A 19304-nucleotide genomic window follows, 5' to 3' on the forward strand; every position below is an offset into this window, starting at 1 on the left:
TTCTCTGGCCATACCTGTCAAGCAATGTGCCAGAATTCTCTGTAGCTGGAAATTCAATGGAAATGTTTCCTAGCCTGCATAAACTAGACTGGATGGAGATCAGTCGGAGTTTAAGCTAAAATACACAGTACCAGATAGGTACAGGTGCATCCGATAAAATAAACACATTTCAAAGTAGGCAGAGAAATGAACATATCTGAAATGTGCATGAAAACACAGGAAAAGCATATTTCAATCAGTGGAGGGTGTATGTGAAAACAGTGTATGCAAGTTTAAAAAATATGGCTCCAAATTCCCAGTTTTTTTTTTAAATGCCTCCCTTGGGAATGGATTTCAAACCACTAAAAACAAATAGGGAAGCAGACAATGAGTTGGGGAAAGGAGCAAGTCCAGAGATGCAGACACGGTAGATGTGAACATCACGATACTTGTCTAATTTCTGAAGGAAGGATGACTAGAAGAACAGTCTTACGTTATGATCATGAAGTTCAGATAGGCTTATATGAGAAAGGCAGCATACTCAGACTCCACTCTGTTTAGATGTTTACTTGTACACCTCAGCACACTGAATTGTGTTTTGGTGGAGAATTAATGAAAGCAAACAACAAAAAAGAGTGAACAGCTGGCAAAACAGAATCTTCAAGTTGATAGTAAGGAATTAGAAGTCTTTCCTCCATCCAGTTCTCTGGAACACCACACTTTTTACTATGTATACAGTACTGTCAACACACATGGCTCTTCACATGTTTGTTCAATATGCACCAGTATTAATATAGCCTACAAATAGACCACTTGCTTTATGGACTGAGAACAATCTTTTAGAGCATTTACAACTTCCGTCCCTTTTTAACAGACTCTAGGAAGCACTCACAACTGAAGTTGATGTTAGAAAGTATTCATCTGTATTACCATTTTTATAAGTCAGCTAATTTTTAGAAGATGAAAATACATCACAGTAATCAACCAAACTAACTTTAATTTGGAGAGAAGAAGTTAACTTTTGCTATGCTTTAAATATAAAAAAAAGATCAAAGAAAGAAAAGGATTGAGATTCAAATTCAACTTTTAAGCAAAAATGACAATGTCTTCATGAGTTAATATTAATCCCTTAATTATGAATTTCAAAGGTTTAAATACTTTCTCTGACCTTGGCTTTAAATAATTATGCCAAGTGCAGCTTTCTTTAAATTCAAAAAAGATCCTGAATTGTTGATCACAGCCATTTAATGGTTTCAGGCTGGCAGATTTCCAACATAATCCTTGGAATGCTGTTTAAAATTATAAACCAAGAACCTGATGCAGGTAAATGAAATGTCAGTTTCACAAAAGCTGTTCCAACTCAGTATGCAAATTACTCCATATCACTGTTACATTTCATCTTGTAATAAATTGCAGATTGTGCTTTAATACATGCTAAAACATTTAAACACCTGGATGTTGACCAATGGAGGTAAGTATTTTGAAAAGCTTCATTATACTTTATTATCATTTTATCCCCCAGCCCTCCAGTATCAGAAATATAAGGTCCAGAGGCAGCATGAGAGACGTATGAGGCCATAGCAGTGGCCAATAAGATCATAAAATAAAACCAACATATTTTCCCCCAACTACATTAAGAATATGATGCGGGTTTCAGATTATGAAATCTGGTGACATTGTTCACAGAGTAGCATGTTAGAACCACAAAATATTATACAATGAACACTTAAACACTGGCTTTAGGTTTGGTGGAACTATCAGACAAGACACCTTTCACAGTGGGACCCCTTTCAATACAAAAACCGCCTCCTTGCTGCATTTACCACCAACTCACTTATCTGCTCCTTTGTGCCAGAAGCAAGAAAAGAGGAATACAACAGCCAACTCTGGCAGCTCCCTCTCCTTTCGGTTGCCAAGTCGCTCTCTTTCTCCCTCTAGGCCAGTGTAAAGATGAGCACAAACAAATAAGTAAACAGTACCTCCTTACTGCCTCCAGTCTTATACCATCATAGCAAGTGGGCCCAACCATGGTTCAATTCCCACTGATGAACAAAGGATGGAGGCTGAAAAAGATTCCTGTAGAGAACTGTGGACAGCTACTAATAGTCAATAGAGACAATTCTCAGCTATATGGATCCATGAAGTGACTTGGTATGAAACAGCTTGCTGTGGGGCACCTCATAATATCAAGGTTAAAATATTAATAATAATATATTAAATATTAAATAAAATATTATTAATATTAATAAAAAAGATAATATTAATATTAACAGTCTGTTATCTTTTCTTTGACACAAATATCCTGTCCAATATCATATCCAGAGTCACTTCCAGATGATCAGTATTCTTGGTTGTAGAGTTCTATCTGAGTTTATCAAAAGCCTAAATGATCTCAGGCTATCTATTTGTTCTTGCTGTAGAAATGGTGAGCCTCCTCAGATTGTCTTCCATTAAGGGAAACATATCTCTCTCTCTCATGTCTGATGCAACATTATGTAAATCGCCAACCTATTACAATGTGAAGTTAAAGGCTTTCAAGGGCTATGTCGCCATGTTCTGGTAGAATTTATTCTTGACGTTTCGCCTGCATCTGTGGCTGGCTTCTTCAGAAAAAACAATCTTCATAAAATCTTCACAAAAAACAACCTATTATAACTTTGATAAAAATCTTGGACACAGAGGGCAGTTCAATTACTATTGTTTCTTGCATTCTGACTTGAGAACCCTTCCTCCTCAGGCACATATACGATGGCCCAGGAGTTCAAAAAGACAGATGTGATTTGGCTTTCCATTTATCCTTCTAAATAGTAGAGCGAGCTTTCTTTCTGTACTTCTCTCAACTGGGATGTATTCTAGAGTAGTTCCAAATAGCTTAGAACTGTCAAAGAATGAATTAAGCAGTTGAAACTAAAAGCTAGGATCTATCTCTTAGCTTTTATTCCATTTGCTCTTAATGATCACTGCTGTGGATTGGGGAGTGCACATCTCCATCTCTAAAGCACTGACAAACAATTCTGCAAGCAGAACTGTCATTAAAAAGAACTTTTGGGGCTTGTACATTTAACCACTTTGGATGTTTTATGTTGCACTATGATCAGGTATCTGGAAATGGTAAAAAACTACAATCGGTCTTGCTCATTTTTCTCTTTTAAGAGGTTAAAAGGGCCATACAGAAGTTTAAATTACTATTATTAAGCAAGTAGTGACCTACCACTCCAAACTTTTAAAAATACATATAGGATTTCAATTTGACAAATTCCTAGATTTGCAAAATCTCTTATCAGTAGATTTGCTTTCTGCTTACCTTTTCCAGTGCCATCTCCTTTTCTACAGCACTTTTCTTTTTCAGGTCAAACATCATCTTTTCAGATTCAGCTTTTAAGTTGTTCATAGCAGTTTCGTGTTCACGGACAACTCTTTGCTTTTCTTCTTCTCTCAGAAGGCTAAGTTCCACCAGCTGCTGTTTTCTTTGTGTATTCACCTGAATTAGCTCTTCCCTCAGTGAATGTATCTGGGTTTCCATATCACAGATTATCTTTAAAATAAATAAATAAATAAATAAATGGAGATGTTAGTTTTTTTTTGCAAAAGTTAAATTTTTTAGATATAGGAAATAAAAGGGCATATACAGTACAGTACAGTGGATCCTTGTTATACGCTGGGGTTTGGTTCCAAGATCCCCCGTGTATAACAAAATCCGTGTGTGCTCAAGTCCCATTAAGTATAATGACATAGCAAAATGGTGTCCCTCATAAAAAATGGAACATCAAGGTAAATTTATACTTTTTTGGAACATTTTCAAACCGTGTATGCTTAAATCCGTGTATAAAAAATCCGTGTATAAGAAGGGCCAACTGTATATGACAGACAATGAATGGAAAACAAATGAGGATAAAATAATGTAGGGAGCTGGAGTTGGAAAATAGATTTCAGTAGTGGTTAGAAGAAAGAGGGAAGTCTTATTTTAATGTGGGAGTAGACATACTATAATTATCAATTCTTTTTTCTTTCTTTCGTTTTTTAGCTTGTTTGTTTCTTTTTATGTCTATGGCCCTGAGCAAACAGGCCAGGAAAGCACAGACCGAGCCTGTGATATTCTGGCCAAGGTGCTTACATGGGTCAGTCTCTGCGTGGGGAACCACTATTGGCGCATGCTCCATACCTCTCTGTGCTGTCACTCCTACTGAGAAGCCCCACATTGTCTCATCTGACTCAGAAATAGAGTGCCTGGCTGCACTCACACAGCCAGATACCTTGTTCCCATGTCAGATGTTTGGCTTCTCAGTAGGCATCATGGTGCACAAAGGTAAGGACCACATAGGGACTGTTTAAACAGCTGGGATTTGCTACAGAATTTCCAAGAAACTACATGGCAAACTGAGGTTCGAATTGACCCGTGGCTGTTTACTGCAGGATCAGGCCAGATCCATCAAATCTGTGTCAGGTTTGCCAGAATCAGTCAAATCTTGGCCTCGGGGTATTGTCATCCAAACAGGAGGATGTGAAGCTGGGGAGAACACAGGCTTTTTTGTTTGTGTGAACAGCCCCTATGTTCAGATTCTTTTGTGGACTTCACCACATGAGTCCTTTTATGCAAGATAAAATAAATTGAATAATAAAAATAAATACATATAGATATTTCTTTCCACCAAAAGAAAAATGAATATAAAATGAAAGCTATAGAAAAACCTGATGTGAAAGAAATAAAGATCCAATGGTATTTGTACAAGCAACTTTTTGAGCTATTTAAAATTAATACAAAAGTGCATGGTTTCACTTTGTCAGATCAGATCTTGATTTGAATACAATTGTTTTGAACACAATTACTTTTGAATGGTGATCATTTAATAACCAAAATGTATAAAATGCTCTTTAAAAAGTAGATATTTGTTAGGAGACTTGATTAAGAATATGAATATATGTGTTATGGTGTTAGTGTGATGTATGTTATGAGTAAATGTTTTATTATGATTTGTTTTGTTTTCTTGCAATTAATAAAGTGTAAACAAAACAAAATAAAATGCTCTTAAAAACTGGAATGGAAGATGAATAAGAGTGCATGGTAAAAAGGTCACAAAATATTGGTCATAACATACAAATGGGCCAATGAGAAAATATGTGGAAAAAAGGTCTGAAATGTATGTTCTGATTTAAAGAATTTTTTTACAAGATGATGTATCTGTTAGCGTGGTTGCGCAGTCAGCATCTGACACCAGACTCTCCACCTTTGGAGATGCAGGCAGCTGCTTGCAAGCTGGAGAAACACCTCTCCCCTTCAGTGTCAGAGAGGAGACACTGCAGACAGACGTCTCACTAAGAGACTTTTATTCTTCAGAAGTTCCACTATATACAATGCTATCATACAACTCCAACACTGTCCATCATCCACCATACAACAACCCACTGCAACCCACACTGTGACTTGAGGCACACCCCTTTTATAGCCAGGGCTCCATGTGGCATTTTGACCCTGCCTCTTCCTCCTGTGTCACAATGATCTCTGTCCCCTATCCAGGGTGACTTTGCACTTTTGCAGCCCTTTACAGCACTTGGTGACCATCATCTCTGATGTCAATTCCCATGACTCAGCACTGGTGGAAAATGCCTTGTCATCATGGATGACAGTGACCCTTTGTTGTCTTGTCACTATTTAATACCACATTGTGTATTTTCTCAGGACTCTATATCCCAACAGTATCATCAGTATTTAACACCAAAAATGATTTCTAAGATGTATAAAAGTACTTCTAATTTATGCTGAAAATGCCAGAAGAAAGGACTTACTATTACATGTGGTAGACTTACGAAACAGAAAAAAGGGACATAAATACATAAAGCAATTGATGATATATTACATTTTATATTCCATTGAGACCTGATTTTTTCTTACAAATGGAAAAGAAGAATGGCAAAGATGCATCATATATGATAACTGTAGTATAGATTACTACAGTTGGAAGTACACTTGTCCCTCCGCATTTGCGACTTTGAATTTTGTGTAGTCATGGATTTTATTAATAAATTCTCTCTAGGAATATCTAGGTCCTCCAGCGCTACCCTATGCTCAACTTTAACCAAAAGTCGCACTGAAGAACCTAGTGATTTCCACAGAGAACACTCCACTAGGCATTTGTAGATCCTCCAGCACAATTCTATGGTCAATATCTGGCAGATGTTGGCCACAGAGTTGAACTGGAGGACCTAGAGATTCTTAGAGAGGTGTTCTCTCAGATAAAAACATAGTGTTTTTGTTATTCATGGTTTTTCCACATTCATAGGGGTCCTGTGCCCCTAACCCAGCAAATGTGGAGGGACGAGTGTACTGAGTTGTTCCCTCTCAAGAAGAATGGCTTATAAAACTCAATGAAGTTGCAGAGATAGATAAATTAACTAATCTCATAACAGAGGGAACAACAGAGTCATTTTAAGACAAATGGAGTTCTGTAATTGATTATTGGGAGATTGGTATATATTGGTATATACAGTGTGCCTGTGTCCTATACGGGCATTTTTTACACGGCTTTCAGCTTAAGTAATAATGGTGCGTACGTCTGCACCATGCACAAGCCCCATTATTTTCAATGGGGCTCGAGCATACACACTATTTGCCTTACGCGGGGAGGGGGATCCCCCACGTAAGGCAAGGGCACACTGTGTATGTATACACACACACACACACACACACACACGGATTTGCAAAACAATTTAGATAATATTTTTAAGTTGCATGTCATTTCTTAATAATAAATATTAAGATTAGAAATGTAATTAATTTTTAAATATTTACTGTATGTATTAGATATTGGGGAAGTAGAATTAAAAGTTAGTTTGATACTATAAACTGGTAAATTGGAGTCATTTGTTAATCCCTGTTTCTATAGGTTAGTACAGAAGTGTGTGTATGCAATGTTTGTAATATTTGCGGTGTTATAACTCTGCATTATTATATTAGTGGAATATTTGTGTTCTAATAAAAATATTTTTAAAAAGGCTTGATTTTTGGAATTAGAAAAAAATTCTGGACATGTATGGTTTAATCCATGGATGCAGAATCCACAGATATGGAAAACCAACTATATAATTAGATAAGATTTAACATGCTTGGGAGAACAAATGCACATTACCTCTTCTAGAATAAATGAATAATGGGATTGTTAACACAGGCTGAAAGGCCTGGGTTCCCCCAGCCTACAATGCAAGTCCAAATGCTCAGGGTAGGACAGAAGCTGATCCTGCCTTTTCAGATATGGATCCGGCCTGACCCTGGGATAAGTAGCCTTTACCCCGGGATAATTTATCCCTGGTTTTCCACAATTTTAAGAAACTCCACAGCAAAACTGGGTTGTGCACAAATGGCCCCCTGCCACACACTCCTTACCTTGCTGGCCACCCCCCCCCCCCATTAAAGAAACCTCCACTGTCATGTTTGATAGAGAAACTGGGTGCCTGGCCAATGGGTGCAGCCAGGCACCCCGTTTCCATGTCAGATGTAGTGGGGGGGGGGGGCGACTTCTTCAACTTGACAGGTGTCAAGGTAAGGAATATATGCCTGTCCTGGTTCTGAGTTGGTGCAGGGATGGATATGTGAACACCCACCTGTCCCCAAGCTGATCCAGGGACCAAACCAGGTGATCACTGGGGCTTGGCCAGTGCTTTCCTGGCCCATCTGCTCAGGCCATGTGGCTTAGAAAGCAGCTTCATTAATTTCCTCATCTAATACAAGAGGCAACAAGTCCTAAGTAGTTGAGAGGCAGTATCTTCAAAATAATGTTTATTGGTAGTCTAAAGAAGGTCTGGCTTGTCACTGTTTCACACATTCCTTTGTTACGCATTATTAAAAAGAACAACAAAACTTCTACTGTAAATAAATAAATAACTCAACATTGGGTTGCTTCTAGTTGTAAATATGAAATTTATTGCAAAGTCATGTCACACCTTTTAGCTGGCTCAGGTTTGCAGCGATTTTCTACCAATGTAAGGGGGAAAAAAAAATCTCTAATCTAAAAGACAGGTAACTCAGATAGATAGTATTTCTAGTTAAGAAACAGATATTGGAAGATGACAGAGCAAAAGAAGAGTAATAGATAAATATAGGTGTAGCCTTTAGAATGTTATTTGCAAGTCTCTGTTGGCACCTATAGGGGAAAAGAGGAGCAACAGCAAATTTCCTTTTATGGAATGCAACAAAACCACTAGGTTAGCCGAGTTCCTCTGACTGCATGTAAACTTCAGCTTTCTGCATTATTCAGTAAAAAGTACTAAGTCTGGTTCTGTTCAACAACTTCATTAAATTCTTGATGAACGAAGGAAAAAGAAACAGGAAAAATAATGGTTGTTACTTACCATGAGAGCTTGGTTTTCTGTAATGGTGGGAGGACATCCTCCAAAGTAGGAAATCAGACTAACAGAATTTGCCTGAGGCTCCTGTTAGTATGGGAGGACAATTTCTGCAAGACCATTCTGGTCAAACAGTCTTACAAACCACCTTCTCGTGAAAATGAAAAAACTGCCTATCAATAGCAAAGCCAAGAAGAAACAGAGTAAAAGCTAAACATATTCCAGAGAACTCGAATTTCCAGAGAAATACTTTGATCTCTGGCAGAAAGTGTGCATTGCAGCAGGTGTAGGAGGTCCTCTCATTACTACAGAAAACCATTGTTTAATGTACTTTCCATGCTACTTACCAATGGTTATTTTGCATGTCATGTGGAAGGACATCCTTCTGACTGATGTGCCAGAATTGCTGTGTTATCTGCCCCGTGACAGCAGAAAATCACAAATAATTCCCCAACTGGATACTGGCACTAATCATCTGGGTTTCCTGTAATAGTTAACCTAAGAGGAGAGTCCAAAAGGACCATTGTTTCAGGAAGCCGTTTACTAAGGTGTGTATGTGTGAGTAGGATTTGTGGCACTGGTGTACAATGTTCTTGTGCTGGGGAAGAAGTAACCATTTTAAAGCCTGTTATGATATCTGCCCCATACTGCTTGGCACATAATGTCCAAGGGGGAGATCAATAAACCTTGGAGATGTTCCAGGAACATTATGCCAACACGGCTGTTTTGAAGATTTTTTTGATGTTCAACCCAACCTTTTCCCTTCTCTTGCACTGTTTGTTCCATGCCTACATTTTGGATGGCTGTAGAAATTCCCCGACTTCAAAAAAGTGCTGGTTGAGCAGGGCTTCGACCTGGGATGCATCTGGACAGTGGCATCCTTAAAGAATAAAGTATGAAGTACTCTAGATGCTTTGGGTGCTTTTTCTATTCATATAATTTATTGAGTAGAACCTTTTCTGACCTTTTTGCTGTCCTGGCCACTCCCATGCCATTTCTCACTGGCAACCAACATTTTCACTTAGGTGGAATACTCTTAATATAACCAAATCATCAATAATGGTGTGTATGTGTGAATCCATACAGTCTTCAACATTTTTGTTTTCCTGTGTTACCAATGCCTCAAAGATGTGTGCGTGTGTGTGTGTGTGAGAGAGAGAGAGAGAGAGAGAGAGACCTAGTTTATTTTGCTAGGTCCTTCTTCCATCAGAGCAATCTGTGCTTAAGCACCAGATTTCACAACTGTTTAAATAAGGCAGACAAAACAGTTACATGAAACATATTATTGCTACAATTTCCAATCACTGTGTCCGCTACAGTGACAAGACCTGCCTCTTTTGGTATCAACCATGACAGGATCAATCAGTTCTGAAGCTGCTTCTTCCATCACCTAAGGAAAGCTGGCTATTTCCAGAAATAACTCAGAGTTTGATCACCTATAGACTCAGGTCTTCTAGGAATAGACATCTTTGAAGATGACAGAATATGGGGGCAGGGGAGGAGGAGGAAAGGCATGATAGTCACTGTTTCATCATGTAGTCAGAAGTGCATGTGGAGACCATCTGGTCACAGCATCAACACTAGCTTTAATAAAGAATGATAAGACTTGGAATTCTAGTTTGACATTGCTTCATTGTTATTGAACTGAAGAAAGGGTAACCAGTGTCCTTCCTTTCACTACCTTATAACTTTTAAGCCTCAAATTTCTTGAGAAAAAGAGCTCCTAATGAAAGTTCTGCATTTGTGAGCAAAAAATTTAGGGTGGATTTCCACCCCCCTTCTAATGTGACAACCAGAATCTGGGTTTTGCTAGATAATTATATAGGTAATGGTACACTGGTGAGAAAGTGCTATTTTTTATATCTCACCCAGGACCCTATAAATGCTGTTAGTTTCTCAACTATTGTCTGGCCTAGTTTTTGAACTACTTGGTCCAGCTAATTGCAAAAATACCTATTACAAACACAGAAAACTGGTCACCTAGGGGTCTTTAACTGAATGTTGTTAAGTATAGCCACCTGCTGAGGTAGCTTGTAAAGCGATTTTGTACCTCTATGAAGTACTACTGACTACTAATACTGTACCTCTATGAGGTAATACTGACTACTACAGTGCGCCCGCTCCATACGTGGGCACACCATACACGACTTCCTGTTCACGTGGAAGCTGTGTTGCCATTAAATGAATGGCGCACATGCACATCGCGCACGCATGCCACAAGCCCCATTATACTGAATGTGACTCGCGCTTACGCGGGATTTGCCTTACGCGGGGTGGTGGTGAACAGAACAGATCCTCCGTGTAAGGCAAGGCTCTACTGTACTCTGGAGATGAGGATTCAAATCCCAACTCAGCCATGGAAGCCCACTGCATGACCTTGGGCAAGTTACTCCTCTCAGCCTCAAAAGAAGGCAAAGGGAAACCATCTTGGAACCAATCTTACCAAGAAAACCCCATGATAGGGTGCCTTAAGTCAGAAACTGCTTCAAGGCACACAACAATAACAAATGTTAAGATACTATCTACTGTGAAAATACTGTCAAAATGTCAGCATGGATAGTGGTTATTGTAGTCCCCAAAAGTAACTTTTTCAAGTTATGCTTGCAACATTATGTGTTTGATTCCCCTCCCTCCCCGTTTCCCCAGTCATTCCTGTAAAAGTACAGAATTAAAACTTTAATAACAAAATCAATGATTCTTTTACAGAGAAGTAAAAGAAACACCACATGGCAACAGGTACCTCACCATGGCTAAGGAAAAACTGTAGTGCATAGAGTCCTAGAAGATTGACGCAAACTAGACATTTTTACTACTCTCAAAGCATACTTATGGATGCTTGAACTGAGCATTGGATTTAATTTGGCAACTCCTTTTTGGTCTTTAATATTAGAATGTCAGCTTGCTGTTTGTACTTGATAGGCACAGTTCTTGTTTTAAACACACAGATTTGCTCTTGTTTTTACTCATTCAGTCCTGGAATCTGAACCATCCATGTTGCCAATTCTCCACCAGCAAATAAATGAATTTCCTGGTTTGGACAATCATCCCCCCCCCCCGCCCCCCGGCTCCGCTTCACATGGGTTTTAAATGGCTAAATATGCTTTTTTCATAAGATCTATAAATTCAACTAAGCTTTGCATACCATATTGTCTAATTATTTCTAACTTTTGTCTATTATGTGTTCAGCTCCTTTAGAAGATAACAGCTTGTCTGAGCTGTAGAAGAGAACAAAGTGAATAAAGATAACGTGATACACACAAGGATTGCTATTCTATTCTTCTTTTACTGATTGAATGATTTCGGGTAGGGTTTTCCTGAATTTTTTTACTCAAATATTTGCCTTTTATAATAGTAAATGTTCTTTATAAATTGCCTCATTTTTATGCACACAGAGCTCTTGAACAAGAATATTTTTACTGAATATCTAATGCATGGGAATGTGCTTAATAACAAAGCAAATACAATGAAATTCACAAGGGCCCACAAGTGTGTTTTCAACCTGCAGTTACATTTTCATACTGTAAATCCTAGTTTTATAACTCAAGAATTACATCCACACATATGCTGTTGCCATCCAAAGAGATATGGAGAAACACTTTAGAATTGATTCTTAAATCTTAAATACTATCAAGATTTTGTGTTGCCAAAAGGAGAAACAGGCTTACTACATACAGCTGAAATGTAATTACCCATTAGTATTCAGATTCTACAGCTACTACCGTATTTGGAAAGGATCCCCTCCCTCAGTAACAAGATTGCTTTCAAAAACATATTCTCAGTAGCCTACAGTGTCAATTGTCACTTTATGATCTCTCCTCTAAGTACTTCATTCTCAAATGTCTTCTTGGCGACATTTATATTCTGTAGAATCTGAATAAATTATGTTTAGCTTTCTACCACAATCTTTGACACTTTGATTGCGGCCTTCAAACTTGTCAACCAAACAAAAGCCTTAGACATACTTGTGGTGTGTGAACTGTCACAACTCTTTGAAGATTTAGGTCTGCAGAGTGGAGGTATAAGAAATAATACACAGCAGTAATGTTGAATGGATCTTGTGAAACTGTTTAGTTGTAATAGCACAAACAGTGACTTGCATTGTCACAGCAAAACAACATCCAATACTTAGATAATTTTGCCTCGCTAAAATGAATGTCAGGGTGCTACCTACTGAGGTGCCATTACAGGGATAGGTAATGGACTTGTAATGATACAGAAGGAAGGCATGGCTAATAGCTTCATAGCAACAGGTGTGCAGCCATATTGGTCGGAGACTCTTGATATCTCCCGGGTACTATGAAAAAAGTAATCCAAACAATGAGAAAAATATGCTAGTTTTTTTGCCCAAGTATATAGTGGAAAATGTCATAGACTTGGAACAATTACTTAGGAAATTCAAAGAAGAAAGTACAAAAGTAGGCTTAATGTTCAACATAAAGAAAACAAAAATAATGATTACAGAGGATCTAGATAAATTCAACCTAGATAATGAGGAAATCGAAATAGTTTAAAAAATTTCCATTCCTAGAGTTAAACATTGATTGGAATGAAGACTGCAGGCAAGAAATAAGATAGAAAAGATACGACTCATTAGAAAAGACAATAACACTAGGAAAAGTAGAGGAAAGCAGAAAGAGAAGAAGACCGCATGTCAGATGAGCAGAGAAGCCCTGACCTGAGCCTGCAGGACCTAAGCAGAGCAGCGGAGGATAGGGGGACTTGGAGATATCTCATCCACAGTGTCACCATGAGCTGAGGCTGACTTGAAGGCAAGGAAATCTCTGACAACTCTTGTGCACAGCTGCTTCTTTTTTAAGAATCTGTGCCTGGTTAATTAATGTCAAAATGTATTTATGCCAGAAACACCTGATTTACATATAAATGTACAATAGACAGGTCAAGTATTTTAGATGCACAAACATTGTTAACATACACTTTCTGAAGGTTTTTCCTAGGCTTTATTTTTTAAGTATTCTATATGCACTAAACACATATAGCATTTCTTTATATATAATTAAAATCTACCACATACCATTTATAATTTCTTTTGTAAAATTATTACAGCATAAAGCCAAAATGGAACATTAATCTAGTAACAGATGATCATTTCAATGAGGAAATGTAAAACGGATGAAGATAAATGGCTATTATTGCTAGAAGATTATCACTTTAAAGTCCAGACATGGAGTGAGAACAGCTTACACTGACAAGAATGTGCCTGTGATCCCATATTCTCACAGCTACTTCCAACATTCATACAGCTTTGTAAAAAAGCAACACAAAATTGTATTAAAAGTGAACTAGTAAGGCAGACAATCTTACAGAACAGGTGACTTAAATTAATGCAAAATTAATACTAATAGCTTGAATCTAAAGAATGCCTTGTACAGGCAAAAAATACTTCTATTTCTTTTTTCTTTTCTTTTTTGCCAAAGGAGGCACTCCTCAATTTTCACCTGTGTGTCCCATATCTTTGTAGCTTTCTGTGCTAAATTTCATTCTGGTGTGAGCCACTATGGCAACTCGTAGAAGCAGAACTTTGAAGATCCACTGGGCTGTAGTGGATATCAGTAAAATCAGATACCTGCCTGAGGAAGAGATAGGAAAGGTAGTGGGAACAGAGCAAGAGGCAACGAAGGAGAGCAGGTGGGCAAAGGAAGAGGCAGGGAAGGTTAGCAGGCACAGAAAAAAACACAGCGAGGGAGGGGCAAAGGAAAAGGCAGGGACAGTGAGTGAACTGCCTGGGACAATGGAAGCACCCCTCATCTCCCCTTGCCATCCTCAAGAGAATCCGGCTGAGGAAATGGGTGCTATGGATATTCAGTTTTCCCACTTTCTCAGGATGGAAAGGTTTTTCCACTTTTTGCATGGTCGTGTGCCCTGAATCTCAATGAATGTGGAGGGCCAACTGTATTCTGTCCTTCAGATAAATCATGGTGATAATTTACAGCCATTCTTCAATTTCCAGTCTTAGAACAATATACCTGAACATATTGTGGTTGTTCAACTCCCGATATTTGTTCAAGGTACTGAAGTACGAGGCCCACTTCAGTTGCTTCTTAGGATGGCAAAGGAACTGAAATACCTTTGGAAGTTTTCAGAAATTAATTCTTCTCAACACACTTGCAGCAATCAGCAGCTCCTTCTGTATTGCCCATGTGATTTACCGTATATACGCGACTATAAATCGACCTCATATATATGTTGAGGGCAAGTTTTGTGGCCAAATTATGGATTTTGATATGACTCATGGATAACTCAAGTGTAAAACTTAGGCACATATAATGAAGGATGTAAGAGATGAAGTAAAGGAAAACAATTCCAAAGAACTTATACAATTCCAGCAGGCATAACTATTAGTGCATATACTAAAGGCTGGATGGATGAGAGAGTAGAAGGGGGTCAGTGCTTCAAGGGCAAATTAAACTCTTGCCTTTCACCTATATATATGCATTAAAATACAGTACTTACATTGACCCATGGATAAGTCGAATCAGGTTTTTTTGGGTCGATTTTTAAACCTAAATTTCTAGACTTATACATGAGTATATACAGTAGTTAGCTGAGGAACTGCCTTTCAGTACTTCTGTTCCTACTTCAAGAGATGGTTCCTAAGCATGTTATTGGGCATCCCCAGAATTTTTCATAAAACGCTCCAAGGTTCCACTATGTCACTATTATCACTTGAGTTTCTTTATGGGTTTTCTCAAGGAGATTTTCAGATTCATTTGATCTGGAAGCAGCAGCATTGGTTCTGAACTAATGTCCAGAGGCAAAAACAAGTTGCAGTGCAGTTAGCAAACTTGAAACAGATGAAGCTCAAAAGAGGAAAGTGAATCTTGATTCAGATCCTGATGAGGTGAGGTCACCTAGTCTAGATGGGTTACACACCTTGAAAGATTGGCATATAATGTGTAAACAGCACTTGATCTATTCATATTTTTGTATACACATCATTTTCAGAAGCGAAAAAGATACCTTGCATCGTCCTAAACAGATACATTCCCTTCTGGAGAGGGGTAAGGGACTTGCTACTATCTACAGATGGATGGTGGAGAAATTAGTCAAGAGGTGAGGCTGATTGCTGGTCTGCTCTTGGTGGAGTCTGGCTGGAATAGCATCATTCTTTTGGGCTCTAAATATGATGAAATTCTATACATATGTCTGCTCACAAACTATCTATTTTTTCATACTACAAGTGCCAATGCCAAAATAATTAAGTTAGCTTTAGATTCTTTATCAAGAATCTTAACCACCCATCCACCCAAAAAATGAATGACAAATTAATTAACAGTAATCGCCTCCATTTCCTATTTGAAATGCATAAAGTGGGAAAGAGGAGACTTTTGCTGGCTACCATATACAAACTGCACATTTGAAGATGTACCTCTCCTTTTCCATGGGTATTCCCTACTGGGAATAATTTTACTGGATCATGGCCTAGTTTATTAACAAAAATGTTAGGCAGAGGATTATTTAATATGTCAACAGTTCCATAATCTTTCATTAAAATGCTTAAGATGTTTAGAGGAAAGGAAGATGGAATATAGCATATAGGTAAGTTTTTCAAAATATGGATTTGGCTTAACAGTCTGATACATCTTGAAGCTTTGTCTCATATTATGAAGTATGGATCAGTTCCCCCGTTACCGCTGAGTGTAGCTGTCACAAGTTGAGGAAGATAAGATGGCAAATGTAGTTGCATACATTTTGCTTTACAATTTGGCTTACAAATCTAACAGATAGAAGGTTAAATACTTAGACATTTATACTGCCCCAGTATTTCTACATTTTTTCACCTTTGCAAACATGTGACAGATTTTTTTAAAAAATGTGTCGGATAAGAATAAAGTATTACATTGCTAACTTGCACATGTCCTACATTAATTTTAGCTGCATTAATCTGCTTACTAATGTCAAATCTTTTCTGTAAGGCAAGTGATGGCTTTGAAATTTTGCATCACTATATTGCATTCTAAATACTGAAGTGGACCTGTGGGAAGTCCTTTTATTCAGAGATTAACACAAAAAATATATTTTATAGATAACGTCTAGAAAATGTTTCTTCATCAATGAAGGCTTTTACAGATTAAGAAATTCTCTGCCTAACACAATGATTCACCTGTTCCCATGCCAACCTGTCTACACTTGGGGATGCCTATCTCTGAACACCTCCTTCTTTAGAGACAATGGTTAGTTTTAATTATTGAATTTGAATCACTTTTTGATTATGGGTAGCATCTCAGGCTTGATTTGCTCTAGAAACCATTTACTGGGCTTTTTAGCAATCCAAAGTATCCACAGACCTCTTCTCTGGTCAATATGAACTTTAATATTCTATGATATATAATTTATACTTCAGGACCTTGTTTAGTTCCTGCATAACTTCCCTTTCAAGTCCTAGTCTTCTGATTTCTTGACTGCAGTTTCCTTCTGATTAATGACTAGGCCAAGATATGGAAAATTCTGAACTATTTAAATGTCTTCATTGCCTGTTTTGAAGTTCTGTAAATCATCTATGGACATTATGTTTATTTTTTTCAGTGTTCAACTGTAATCCTGTCTTTACACTTTCTTCCTTGACTTTCTTCAGTAATCATTCCAAGTCTTTGCTATTTTTCACTAGTTGTACGGTGTTGGATGCAAGCTACAGGAAAAGAGATTCCACCTGAACATTAGGAGGAACTTCCTGACAGTAAGGGCTGTTCGACAGTGGAATGCACTCCCTCGGAGGGTGATAGAATCTCCTTCCTTGGAGGTCTTTAAACAGAGGCTGGATGGCCATCTGTCAGGGATGCTTTGATTTGGATTTCCTGCATGGCAGGGGGTTGGACTGGATGGCCCTAGTGGTCTCTTCCAACTCTATGATTCTAGGATTCTAGGATTGTTTTTAGACTCCCTCTAAGAGTTTTTAAAGAGTATTTTAATGTGTTTAAAATGGTTTTATCTTTATATTGTTTTAATTGTTTTTTATTTGTTTACCACTTTGGGAGACTATCTGGGCTGGGAGGCATTAGAGAAATACTTTAAATAAAATAAAATACATAGTTGTCTGAGGTATTAGATACAGCTAACTGAGGGAGAAGGGGAAGAATAAGTAACTATTTAGCAAACATATGCCAGTGAGGAAGAGAAACCAGAGGAATGTTCATATCACTATACATTTGTCCCTCTACATTTGAAGCTTTGACGTTTGTGGCTCTGATTATTCAGTGATTTTATTAATATATTTTCTCTAAGAATATCTAGGTCCTCCAGTGAAACTCTGTGGTCAACATCTGTAGGTATTGACCACAGACTTGCACTGGAGGACCTAGAGATTCCTAGAGTGGTGTTCTCTCAGGTAAAAACATAGTGTTTTTGTTATTTCATGGTTTTTCCACATTCACAGGGGTCCTTTGCCCATAACCCCAGCGAATGTGGAGGAAAGAGTGTATATGATTACTATACATATATAATTATTATATATTATTATAGGTTAATACATATTATTACTGGGGTATATATTATTACCAAGAAGGAGCACAAGGACAGCTGTTCATGTATGCAAACAAATAGAGAAATAAAAAAAGAAGAGGTATGGGCTGCTCCAACAATGTTTTAACCTAGCTTTAATTTTTTGATTGTTTAATTGTGTTTTAACTTTTGATAACGTGTGTAATTTTTACAATAGTTTGCAAAATTCATTGTAAACTTCTTTGAGTCCCAATCTGGGGAAAAGGCAGAATATAACAACAACAACAACAACAAGAATTTGAAATAACTGTATTTTTGCAGTAGATCTCAGACGTATATGGATTTTTTAAAACACTGAGTACTTTTTCAAAGCTGATGATTTTCTTAATGTTACCAAACTACTGGCTGTGTTTCAACATAATTGTTCATCAGGCTAAGTTTTGTGCGCCACTACTGCTAAATGGGACCGGTGGGTAGAAGCACTGTATGAAATTTGGAAATTTTTACAGTGACACTACTTTTGATGCCAGCTATGGTTATGATAACAACAATCTCCAAATTTCACAGCAGTTTTTAAATCTGAATCAGTGATGGTGGTTTTCTGGCAGAAGAATGACCATTTTCCAGTGGGTGTAAAAAATGTTATCTGATTAGCACTGGGATTAAATATATATTAAAGCAAATTCAAGCTATATGTGGAAATTATTTTACTAGAACCTTGAATAACAAAAGAGAACAACATATAGTCATCCCTCCTATGCATGGATCTGACCCACAAATTCAACCATCCATAGCTTGAAAATATTTACCCCCCCAAAAAAAATCCCCCCAAAAAGAAAGCAAACCTTGGTCTTGCCTTTTTAGATCAGGACACCATTTTTATGACACCACTGAATAAATGAACTTGGTGCATCCATGGATTTTGGTATCCACAGTGTTATCTAAAGTGTGTGGGGCTTATAGAGCCTCCATTGACAGCTGCAATCTATTTTTAACTGATTTGGGGAATTAATGTAATTAATTTAGCACAGCAGTTAAATGCTGGGACTGTAGCCACTCACTCAAAAGCCACAAGGTTGTGAGTTCAATACCTGCTAGAGTTCCAGGGTTAACTTAGCCTGGCATCCTTCCGAGTCACTAAATGAATACCCAGCTTGTTGGGGCCAATTAGCTACACATGCTTAAGGGTATTTAAGTGCACTGGTAAGTGGTACAGAAATGTACGCTACTTGCTTTGCTATGTTAGCTGGCTTTGTTAGAGGAGCAACATTCGTAGGAACTAAGAATCAACAATATCAGTAATAACCAATCGATCCAGGCATGCTGAACTACATGAACTTACTAGGAGAAATAATAAAGAACACACATATTACAGTAACCACTCTCTCACACAGTGTACAGAGCTACCAAATATACAAAAGTGAAAGGGATACGACGTCTGAGGGTTGGAAAGGGATTATATTCACCAATTCAAACAGATGGTCCACGGAAAACAGAGGCGGCCTAAACACAAGGCCTGATATGCAGGTTTA

General features: G+C 37.8%; 1 protein-coding gene across 9 annotated transcripts in view; it reads right to left on the reverse strand.

Annotated features, from left to right (window-relative positions):
- Positions 1-19304, reverse strand: part of CEP112 (centrosomal protein 112) — a 386512-nt gene that overhangs the window by 121359 nt on the left and 245849 nt on the right. For all 9 annotated transcript variants that reach the window (XM_042453249.1, XM_042453248.1, XM_042453245.1 and 6 more), the window contains one exon: positions 3284-3514. In XM_042453249.1, coding sequence (XP_042309183.1) covers positions 3284-3514 — 231 coding nt within the window. The remainder of the gene's footprint in view (positions 1-3283; positions 3515-19304) is intronic.

Source organism: Sceloporus undulatus, chromosome 2, assembly GCF_019175285.1.
Source record: "Sceloporus undulatus isolate JIND9_A2432 ecotype Alabama chromosome 2, SceUnd_v1.1, whole genome shotgun sequence".
NCBI classification, from domain to species: domain Eukaryota; kingdom Metazoa; phylum Chordata; class Lepidosauria; order Squamata; family Phrynosomatidae; genus Sceloporus; species Sceloporus undulatus.